This window comes from Belonocnema kinseyi, chromosome 8, assembly GCF_010883055.1.
Source record: "Belonocnema kinseyi isolate 2016_QV_RU_SX_M_011 chromosome 8, B_treatae_v1, whole genome shotgun sequence".
NCBI lineage: Eukaryota > Metazoa > Arthropoda > Insecta > Hymenoptera > Cynipidae > Belonocnema > Belonocnema kinseyi.
Window position 1 is genome coordinate 82891310 of NC_046664.1, and position 11748 is coordinate 82903057.

Here is an 11748-nt window from a genome sequence, read left to right on the forward strand (position 1 = left end):
AGAAATTCCATTTTTAAGTTAAAAATTTAATATTTTGGTAGAAAATTAATTTTCTTCGGTGAAAAATTAATCATTTTCGTTAAAAATTTATTTATGTGACTGGAGATTTATTTATTTTATTGAAATTCCATATTTTAGATAGAAAAATAATCTTCTTAACTGAAAATTGATCTTTTTCGTTGAAAATTATTTTTTTTTTTGCGAAAAATTAATCTTCTTGGCTGAAAATTCATCTTTTTGGTTAGAAATTTAACTTTTAAGTTACAAATTTAATATTTTTGCTGGAAATTAATTTTTTTCGGTGAAAAATTAATCATTTTCGTTAAAAACTTATTTATGTTTTATTTAGATAGAAAAATAATCTTCTTGGCTGAAATTTCATCTTTATGGTATAAAATTAGTCTTTTTTTCTAAAAAATTGATCTTCTTGGCTGAAAATTCATCTTTTTGGTTAGAAATTCCACTTTTAAGTTAAAATTTAATATTTTGGCTGAAAATAAATTTTTTCGGTGAAAAATTAATCATTTTCGTTAAAAATTTATTTATATAACTGGAAATTTATTTATTTTATTGAAATTTCGTATTTCAGATAGAAAAATAATCTTCTTGGCTGAAAATTCATCTTTACGGTATAAAATTAATTTTTTTTTTTGGTAAAAAATTAGTCTTTTTTTGTAAAAAATTCATCTTTTTGATTATAAATTCAACTTTTTAGTCGAAATTTTCATATTTTGGCTGAAAATTAATTTTTTCGTTGAAAAATTAATCATTTTCGTTAAAAATTTATTTATGTGGATGGAAATTTATTTAATTTGTTGAAATTTCATCTTTTAGATAGAAAAATAAACTTCTTGGCTGTAAATTCATCTTTTTGGTTAGAAATTCATCTTTTTGGTTGAAAAATAGTCTTTTTTAATTTTAACTTTTTTACCTTTCTACCAAATAATAACATTTTTAACGAAAAAGGTGAATGTTAAATAATACAAAAAAAAAGAATTTTTTAATAAAATAGTTTAATTCTCAACCAAAACGGACGATTTTTTAACGAGGGGATTAAATTTTCAGCCAATAGAGACAAATATTCAACAAGATAGTTAAATTTTCAGGCAAAAGACAATTTTTAAAGAAAATACTTGAATTTTCATCAAAGAGAGAAAAAGTGTCGAAAGAAAAGTTGAATTTTCAGCCAAAATTGATTTATTTTTTAGGAAAAAGTGACTAATTTTGAGCAAAATACATAATTTTAGAACAGAAAAGTTAAATTTTCGATTAAAAATATTAGAGTTCTAATCAAAAATGAAATAATCGAATTTTCAATTAATAAATCTAAATGTTCTACTAAATAAAACGAATTTTTTAAAAATATTTGAAAATAAGATAATATTCCAACCAAAAAGTAGCATTTTTAACCAAAAAGATAGATTTCCTACAAAAAATTACTAATTTTTAACAAAAAAAGACAAATTATTAACAAAATAATTGAATCTTCAACCAAAACTGATTAATATTCAACGAAAAAATGACTCATTTTTTACGAAATATATTAAATTTAGAACCGAATAGTTAAATTTTCAATTAAAAAGATAGATATTTAACCAAAAATGAAGTAATTCAATTTTAATTTAGATCAATTAATTTTCAACTAAAAAAATTTCACCAAATAGTTTAATTTTTAATCAAGAAACAACAATTTTTAACAAAATTGTTGAATTTTCCAATAAAAAAGATAAAATTTAATTTAAAAATGACAAATAATTAACAAAATAATTGAATCCTCAACTAAAACAGAATTATTTTCAATCAAAGATTAGCATTTTTAATAAAAAAAAGATTACATTTTTACAAAACAATAACATTTTTAACAAAAAAAAGACGAATTTTCTAGGAAAAAGTGACTAATTTTGAGCAAAATACATAAATTCAAAACCGAAAAGTTCAATTTTTAATTAAACATAATAGATTTTCAATCAAAAATTAAATAATCCAATTTTCAACTAATAAATCTTAATCTTGAGTATATCAATTTTCATTCAGAAAAATTAACTTTTAACTAAAAAAAAAATTTATGAAATAGTCAAATTTTTAAATAAAAAACATCATTTTTCAACAAAATTGTTGATTTTTCAACCAGAAAATACAAATATTCAACAAAGTACTTGGATTTTCAAAGAAAAAAGATAAAATTTCATTTAAAAAGGACAAATAATTAACAAAATATATTAAATTTACAACCAAATAGTTGAATTTTCAATTAAGAAGATAGATATTTAATCAAAAATGCAGTAAATTAATTTTTATTTAGAAAAATTAATTTCCAACTAAAAAAAATTTAACAAAATAGTTGAATTTTTAATCAAGAAAGAACAATTTTTAACAAATTGTTGAATTTTTTACCACGGAATACAAATTTTCAACAAAATTGTTGAATTTTCCAATAAAAAAGATAAAATTTCGTTTAAAAAGGACAAATAATTAACAAAATAATAACATTTTTAACCTAAAAAGACCAATTTTCTAGCAAAAAGTGACTAATTTCGAGCAAAATACATAAATTCAGAACCAAAAAATTTAATTTTCAATTAAACATACTCGATTTTCAATTAATAATGAAATAATCCAATTTTTAATTAATAAATCTAAAATTAACTTCTAACTGAAAAAAATTATGAAATAGTTAAGTTTTTAAATAAAAAACATTATTTTTCAACAAAATTGTTGAGTTTTTACCAGAAAATACAAATATTCAAGAAAGTAATTGAATTTTCAAAGAAAAAAGTAAAAATTTCATTTAAAAAGGACAAATAATTAACGAAATATATTAAATTTACAACCAAACAGTTGAATTTTCAATTAAGAAGATAGATATTTAAACAAAAATGGAGTAATTTAATTTTTATTTAGAAAAATTAATTTTCAACTAAAAAAAATTTAACAAAATAGTTGAATTTTTAATCAAGAAACAACAATTTTTAACAAATTGTTGAATTTTTAACCAAGGAATACAAATTTTCAACAAAATTGTTAAATTTTTCAATAAAAACGATCAAATTTCGTTTAAAAAGGACAAATAATTAACAAAATAATAACATTTTTAACCAAAAAAGACCAATTTTTTAGCAAAAAGTGACTAATTTCGAGTAAAATACATAAATTCAGAACCAAAAAGTTAAATTTTCAATTAAACATACTAGATTTTCAATCAAAAATGAAATAATCCAATTTTCAATTAATAAATCTTAACGTGGAGTAATTAAATTTTCATTTAGAAAAATTAACTTTGAACTAACAAAAAATTTATAAAATAGTTGAATTTTTTAATAAAGAACATCATTTTTCAACAAAATTGTTGAGTTTTTAACCAGAAAATACAAATATTCAACAAAGAAGATAAATTTTCATCCAAAAAAAGACAAATATTAAAACAGAATTATTTTCAATCAAAGATTAGCATTTTTAATTTAAAAAAAGATTTCTACAAAATAATAACATTTTTAACTAAAAAATAACAATTTTCATCAAAGAGAGAAAAAGTGTCGAAAGAAAAGTTGAGTTCTCAGCCAAAATTAATTAATTTTCTAGCAAAAAGTGAATAATTTTGAGCAAAATACATAAATTCAGAACCAAAAAGTTAAATTTTCAATTAAACATACTAGATTTTCAATCAAAAATGAAATAATCCAATTTTTAATTAATAAATCTTAATCTGGAGTATATCAATTTTCATTAAGAAAAATAAATTTTCAACTAAACAAATAAATTAACAATATAGTTTAATTTTGAACCAAGAAACACCAATTTTCAACAAAATTATTGAATTTTTATTCAGAAAATACAAATTTTCAACAAAGTATTTGAATTTCAAAGAAAAAAGATAAAATTTCATTTAAAAAGGACAAATAATTAACAGAATAATTGAATCTTTAACCAAAAAATGACTCATTTTAATCAAGAAACAACAATTTTTTAAAAATTGTTGAATTTTTAACCAAGGAATACAAATTTCCAACAAAATAGTTGAATTTTTCAATAAAAAAGGTAAATTTCGTTTAAAAAGGACAAATAATTAACAAAATAGTAAAATTTTTAACCAAAAAAGACCAATTTTCTAGCAAAAAGTATCTAATTTTGAGCAAAATAGATAAATTTAAAAACAAAAAGTTAAATTTTCAATTAAACATATAGATTTTCAATAAAAAACTAAATAATTCAATTTTCAATTAATAAATCTTAATGTGGAGTATATCAATTTTCATTTAGAAAAATTAATTTTCAACTACAAGAAAAATTTAACAAAATAGTTTCATTTTTAATCAAGAAACATTAATTTTCAACAAAATTGTGGAGTTTTTAAACAAAAATTTAAAAAAATGTCAACAAAGTAGTTGAATTTTCTAATAAAAAATATAAATTTTCATCCAAAAAGCGATGAATTATTAACAAAATAATCGAGTCCTTAACCAAAACAGATTAATTACAATTTTGTTAACCAAATATTTAACTCTCAATCAAAACAGATAAATTTTCAACCAAAAAGCGTCATTTTTAACGAAAATATAAATTTCCTACCAAAAATCACTAATTTTTCAAGAAAAAAATGAAAAAGTATTAAAAAAATAGATGAATCCTCAACCAAAACAAAAAAATAGATTAATTTTCCACTAGAAATAAAGTAAAATTTTGAACAAAATTGTATTTTTTTTTCGAAAATTCACAAAGATATAAATTAAAAAAAAACAACTGATTTTTTGACAATGAATAAAAAAGTAAATAAAAGAAACTCACTCTTTCTCCCATGGTTTCGCAGCAAGAATATCTTGTTGTTCTTTGCGATCATATCTGTAAATCTCGTCGACTGTACTGATTGTCTCAACATTATTTGCCATTTCCCACGTTTTCTGTGCGATCGTGTTTTGGTCACTGGAAGGACCTGCCATTTTAACAAATTTTTCGCAATCTCTGAAATAACAAGAATTTTCTAATTATTTTCAAAACTATCCCACTCTGTTTGGCACGAAGCTTCTGAACCGAAATTTTAATTTTGGAAACAGAGGCTTTTCGAAGAGTAAGTAATTAATACACGCACTGTTTTCACGTTTATTATATGAGTAATATTGCGATTTTATTATGCACTGAAGGACAAAACCTCAAAGTAACGATTTACTAACTCAGAGAGTATTAAAAGTGTTTTACAGAAATCAGATACAACGATTGGAAACACTGACATAACGAACATAACCTAGATAAATGGCAGCAAATTGTTGTCTACAGGAAAGTTGCTAGAATCATCGCCAGAGTGCGCTGTTAGAAGTCACGTGGTTTGCAATTTGAATTTAAATATTGCTTAAATCAATATTTCAGTAAATATTTAACACTGTAGCAAAGATTAGTTTCTGAATAATTAATTGGACCAACTATGTACCACTTAAACATTTTAGCAGAAAATAACTTCATTTTAAATCCAAAAGATAAATTTTCAACAAAATAGTGAATTGTAAACAAAAAATATGTATTCGCAAAAAAAAAAACAGTTTTATTTAGAACATTCAAATAAAACAAAAATTTCAATTTAAAAAATTAATTTTTAACTCAAACAAAAATTTTAACAAAAAAGTTGAATTTTCAACCAAAAAACACGAATTTTAAACAAAACAGTTTAATCCTAAACCAAGGATGATTATTTTTTAACCAAAACGTATTATTTAGAATTTTCAAGTTAAAAAAATCCATGTTCACCTAAAAATAATTTCATGAATATAATTAAATTTTTAATTAAAAAAAGACGAATTTTAAGCAAAACAATTGAATTCTCAACGAAAACAGATTAATTTGTAACTAAACAGTTTTATATCGAATTTTCAATAAAAAAAATTAATCTTTACACACAAAAATTCCAACAAAATAGTTAAATTTTAAACTAAGCAGTTTTATTTTCAATTTAAAAAAATCAATTTACACTTGAAAAATTCAAAAAATAGTTACATTTTCATTTAAAAATACGAGATTCAAACAAACCAGTTGAATTCTTAACCAAAACAGATTAATTTTCAACCAAACATTTTCATTTGGAAATTTTCATATTAAAAAAAATGAATATTCAACTCAAAAAAATTCCAACAAAATAGTTCAATTTTCAATGAAAGAAAAAATTAATTTTAAACAAAACACTTAAATTCTCAAAACAAAACTGATTAATTTTTAATCGAACAGTTTTATTTAGAATTGTCATTTTAAAAACATTAATTTTCACCTAAAAAAAATTCCAACAGATTAATGAAATTTTCAATCAAACTATTTATTTAGAATTCTATATTTAAAAAATTAATTTTCATTAAAAAAATCCAATTTAATTCCCAACTTTAATTTTCAACCGAAAAGTTTGATTTCGAATTTTCAACTTAAAAACATTAATTTTCACCTAAAAAATATCCAACAACATTCTAAATGAAAAAATAATAATTTTCACAACAAAAATTCCAACAAAATAATTAAATTTTCAACTAAACGGTTTTATTTGCAATTTTCAGTTTAAAAGATTCAATTTGCATATAAAATATTTTTAAAAATGGTTAAAGTTTCAATGAAAGAAAAAATTAATTTTAAACAAAACACTTAAATTCTCAAACAAAGAAGATTAGTTTTCAACAGAACAGTTTTATTTAGAATTTTCAATTTAAAAACATTAATTTTCACCTAAAAACATGCCAACAAAATAGTTATATTTTCATTAAAAAAAGACGAGATTCAAACAAACCAGTTGAATTTTTACCAAAACAGATTAATTTTCAACCAAACATTTTCATTTGGAAATTTTCACATTATAAAAAATGAATTTTCAACTTTAAAAAAAAATTGGAACAAAATAGTTTAATTTTCAATGAAAGAAAAAATTAATTTTAAACAAAACACTTAAATTCTCAAACAGAGCAGATTAATTTTAAACCAAACAGTTTTATTTAGAATTTTCAACTTAAAAACATTAATTTTCACCTAAAAAAAAATCCAATAAAATAGTGAAAGTTTCAATCAAACTATTTATTTAGAATTCTAAAATTAAAAAAATAATTTCCACAAAAAATTCCAACAAAATAGTTAAATTTTCAATGAAAGAAAAAATGAATTTTAAACAAAACTCTTAAATTCTCAAACAAAGCAGATTAATTTTCAACCGAATAGTTTTATTTAGAATTTTCAATTTAAAACATTAATTTTCACCTAAAAAAATGCCAACCAGTTGAATTCTTAACCAAAACAGATTAGTTTTCACCCAACCTGTTCATTTGGAAATTTTCATATTAAAGAAATGAATTTTGAACTAAAAAAAATTCCAATAAAATAGTTAAATTTTCAATGAAAGAAGAAATTAATTTTAAACAAAACACTTGAATTCTCAACAAAAAACTTAAATTCTCAAACAAAACAGATTAATTATCAACCGAACAGTTTTATATAGAATTTTCAATTTAAAAACATTAATTTTCACCTGAAAAAAATTCCAACAAAATAGTGAAATTTTCAACCAAACAGATTTATTTCGAATTTTCAATAAGAAAAAATCGATTTTCACCGAACAAAAAATTCCAACAGAATTGCTAAATTTTCAACCAAACAGTTTTATTTCGAATTTTCAGTTTAAAAAAGTTAAATTGTTCACACAAAATTTTTAAGAAAATAGTTTAACTTTCAACAAAAAAAGACGAATTTAAAACAAAACACTTGAATCCTCAATCAAAACAGATTAAGTTTCAACCGAATAGTTTTATTTTGAATTTTGAGTTAAAAAATTTAATTTCACCTAAAAAAATTCCAAAAAATAGCTAAATTTTCAACCAAACGGTTTTATTTAGAATTTTCAATTAAAAATTAATTTTCAACTCCCAAAAAAACAAATTGTCAACATAATAGTTAAATTTTTAACCAGGACGAATTGTCAATAAAACTCAAAATCAAAACAAACAAAATTTTCGATTCATGAACCATATCTGATTCATTCCTTTTAAAAACGATTAATTCTAAATGAAATTTTTTAATAAAAATGCAAACTGAAAAAATAAATATACAACTGGAAATTCGTGTTTTTTGTTAGAATATTAATCTTATTTCTGGAAAATTCAGCTTTTTTGTTGAAAATGTAATTATTACGTTGAAAATTCGTTTTTATTAATTGATAATTTTTTTTAACTAACAATAGAACTATTCCTTTTTTTGATAAAAAATGGATCTTTTTATTAAAAACTGATCTTTTATAGTTAAAAATTCATCTATGCTGTTAACAATTGTGGAGACCCCTGAGATAGAGCTATTTTATATTTCAGAAAAGATAGAAATTGATTCACTTGGATAGAAAAACAGGAATTAAAAAGGTTAGACGAAATCTTGGCTTGCCTAACGAATAGAAAGGTATAGAGGCGGATAAACTGTGAATTTATTTAGACAGAACGAATGGGTTTCAAGAGGATAAGGCTATCTTAGATTTTAGAAAATATAGAAAAAGATTCGATGAGATACGACGATGGGGATTAAAAAGAAAGACAAGATTTTGGATTGCATAAAGGATAGAAAAAGATAGGTGTGGATAAGCGAAGGATTCATGTGACAAGAAACACTATAATAGAGATTGGTAGTGGAAAGAAAAGGATACATTTGGATAAGTGGCGGATAGACATGGATAAGAAGATTGGGATTCGAAAGAATAGAGGTGATTGTAGATTGGAAGAAAGATAGAAAATGATCGGAGGGATAGGCGTGGGATGAAGATGGATACATCGGTTATTTCTATTTCAATCATGAAGATAGATAATGATCCCTTCGATCATTTTCTATCTTTCTTCCAATCTACAACCACCTCTATTCTTTTGAATCACAATCTTCATATCCATGTCTGTCCGACACTTATCCACGCCTATCTTTTTCTATCGTCTTATCTCGTCGCATCTTTTTCTATCTTTTCTAAAATCTAAGATAGCCTTATCTTCTCGAATTCCATTCGTTCTGTGTAAATAAATTTACAGCTTATCCACTTCTATCCTTTTCTATCCGTTAGGTCATCTAAGATTTTGTCTAACTTTTTTAATTCCTATTTTCCCATCCAAGTGAAAAAATATAGATCTTTTCAAAATATATCTTTTCAAAAATATAAGATAGCTCCATCTTCGTGAATGTCAGTCTTTCTATCTAAATGAATTCACAGCTTATCCACCTCTATCTTTTTCTACCCGTTAGGCAATCTTTAATTTCGTCTATCTTTTTAATCCTTATTTTCCTGTCCAAGTGAATCCATTTCTATCTTTTCTGAAATATAAGGTAGCCTTATCTTCTTCCATCCCAGTCTTTCTATCTAAATCAATCCTCCACTTATCTAAATCTATCATTTTCTATCCGTTAGGCAATAACAAATTTTGTCTATCTTTTTCAATATCTATTTTCCTATCCAAGTGAATCTATTTCCATATCTTCTGAAATATAAGATAGCCCTATCTTCTTGAATCTCAGCCTTTCTATCTAAATGAATCCACTGCTTATCCCCCTCTATCCTTTTCTATCCGTTGTTCAATCTTGAATTTCGTCTATATTTTTTAATCTCTATTTTCCTATCCAATTGAATCCATTTTTAGCTTTTTAAAAAATATAAGATAGCCTTATCTTCTTGAATCCCAGTCTTTCTATCTAAATGAATCCTCTACTTATTTACGTCTTTTTTTTAATATGAGATAGCCCTATCTTCTTGAATCCAATTAGTTCTATCCAAACAAATCTTCCGCTTATCTACGTCTATCCTCATCGAGGCGCGCGCTAGTTGACGTAGAGATAGATCAAACTTTGACCCCTGAGCGACGTGTAGCGGGGGAAAGTACTACAGAGCCATCTAACGAGTCCGTAAAACAGGATCAAAGTATGTGTCTTCACGGTTGCCTATATTAGTGACCACAGCCTGTAAGTCATGAAGCTAGGGAATTTTGTTGTTAGATATATAAACCCTTGCTGGTTTAATACTATTTTGCGGGAGTTTGAAATTTGAAATATATTATTATTTTCGAAACGGATAAGAATGCTACATTTTTGAGTGGATTCAAATGGATAGAAATCAAAACGATATATCGTTGATATTGGGTAGTCTGGAATAGGTAAAGATAGGCATTTGTGAACAACGAAGATAGAAAGATAGACCCATGGGACCACAATCGATAGATTCAATGATAGAGAAAGATACACAGTTGTGAACACCGTGGATAGAAAAAGATAGACGATTGGGATAGTCAGGGATACAAAGAGATAGATCCAATCCGTTAAATTTCGCTAAGTCGATTGAGAGGAATAGGATTTGCTTTTTTTTACCTCCGTTGAAGGGTTTTTTGACGGAGGCAAAATCGCGTACTCATAGCAATACAAATTCTTCATTCTTCTGAATTCGACGCTTATTACCGGGTGTGCATTTGGGAAGTATCGAATATCTCTTATCTTTTTCTATTCATACGTTTCTATCTTTTTGAATCTTTTTACTTCCAGCAGGGCTCTATTGCAGATATTGTCTTTCTGTATTTGTTACTCTAACAATGCTAGCATAAATGTTACTTTTCGGTTACAAAACATTTGCAGAACTTTTGCGCTGCAAAAAGTTTTTTTTTATCGAAATATTTATAGTTAGTATTTGAACGCAACAGGTGATAAGGATCACGTAGCAAGCAGGTGAATGTATTCTCTGGAGAGCTAGGGTCGAATAACGAGTGGAGGAAACGAGACTGTCTCTACTCACAATGTACGTTTTCTTCGGTAGGGACAGACAGCAGTCATGAATCCCGTTCGTTCCCGTCTTCTCAACTTCTGAACGAGCTCCAAAAATCAGTTTTTCCTGGGTTTATATGAATAACCTGCGACTGTGATGGCACGGAGTTTCACCTGGCTGCGTTACTTTCTTCTCTGTTGTGTCATCCTTCTTGTAGTAAGTGTTCTGTGAATGTGATCAAATCAAACGTGTTTGAACAAGACAAATTTTATATTTTCTCCATCATTTTTGTGCGACACAACATATACATAAGACCAAACTGTAGATTATCGAGGTAAGCGACTAGTTGATTGTAGTATACCTGACTGGAATTTTCATCACCCGCATAATAGCTTGCGGAACTTTTGAAAGAGTTGAATATTTTAGTTTTGTTTAGAATAAAAAAGAGTGTTTTGTTGGCGAACAGTTTTGGGGGACCAAGGTTTCGGTTTGCTTGGATATCATTATTGTTTGTTGACTTTATAACGTCATCTTTTTTGTCGGTTTTAAAGTATTTGAAGGTCCAACTTTTAAGACCGAAAAGACACATTTTTCGGCAGGCAGTTATATTTTTAACAAAAAAGTTCAATTTTAACTGAAAAAATACAATTTTTAATTTAAAGAAATTTAAAGAAAAAAAACTTCTATTACGTGTCAGAATTTTATCTGTTTGGTATCGAAAATTCAGTTATTCTAAGTTAAATATTCATCATGTTTTCATTTGATTAGTTGAAAATTCATCATTTTCATAGAAAAAATATTATTTTTTTACTGGAAATTTAAGTTTTACATTCTTTGTTAAAAAATAATCTTTTTAAATTTGAAATTCAACCTTTTTCAGTTAACCCTTAAACGGCCAAAACGCCACTACCGGTACACAGCTTTTAAACGGCCAATAACTAAGACTATTCGACACTAGAATAAATTGAGACACATATATTTTTATTGCTTAAGATCTCCTCTTTCCGACGGTGCCAATGAAATTCCTC

The 11748-nt window shown here is 24.6% G+C and overlaps 2 protein-coding genes across 4 annotated transcripts in view; one reads left to right on the forward strand and one right to left on the reverse strand.

Annotated features, from left to right (window-relative positions):
* The window catches only part of LOC117177868 (COP9 signalosome complex subunit 5), a 32998-nt gene extending 22012 nt beyond the window's left edge, over window positions 1–10986 (reverse strand). For 2 of the 3 annotated variants that reach the window (XM_033368906.1, XM_033368905.1), the window contains exons 1-2: window positions 10751–10986; window positions 4783–4956 (exon numbers count right to left, since the gene is read on the reverse strand). In XM_033368906.1, coding sequence (XP_033224797.1) covers window positions 4783–4956; window positions 10751–10788 — 212 coding nt within the window. In that variant the 5' untranslated portion in view covers window positions 10789–10986. Of the gene's footprint in view, window positions 1–4782; window positions 4957–5083; window positions 5249–10750 lie in introns of those variants that run through there. The other variant, XM_033368907.1, reaches the window with a different exon arrangement.
* The window catches only part of LOC117177871 (leukocyte surface antigen CD53-like), a 33193-nt gene continuing 26281 nt past the window's right edge, over window positions 4837–11748 (forward strand). Inside the window, exons 1-2 of the mRNA XM_033368911.1 lie at window positions 4837–5062; window positions 10772–10936. Coding sequence (XP_033224802.1) covers window positions 10877–10936 — 60 coding nt within the window. The 5' untranslated portion in view covers window positions 4837–5062; window positions 10772–10876. The remainder of the gene's footprint in view (window positions 5063–10771; window positions 10937–11748) is intronic.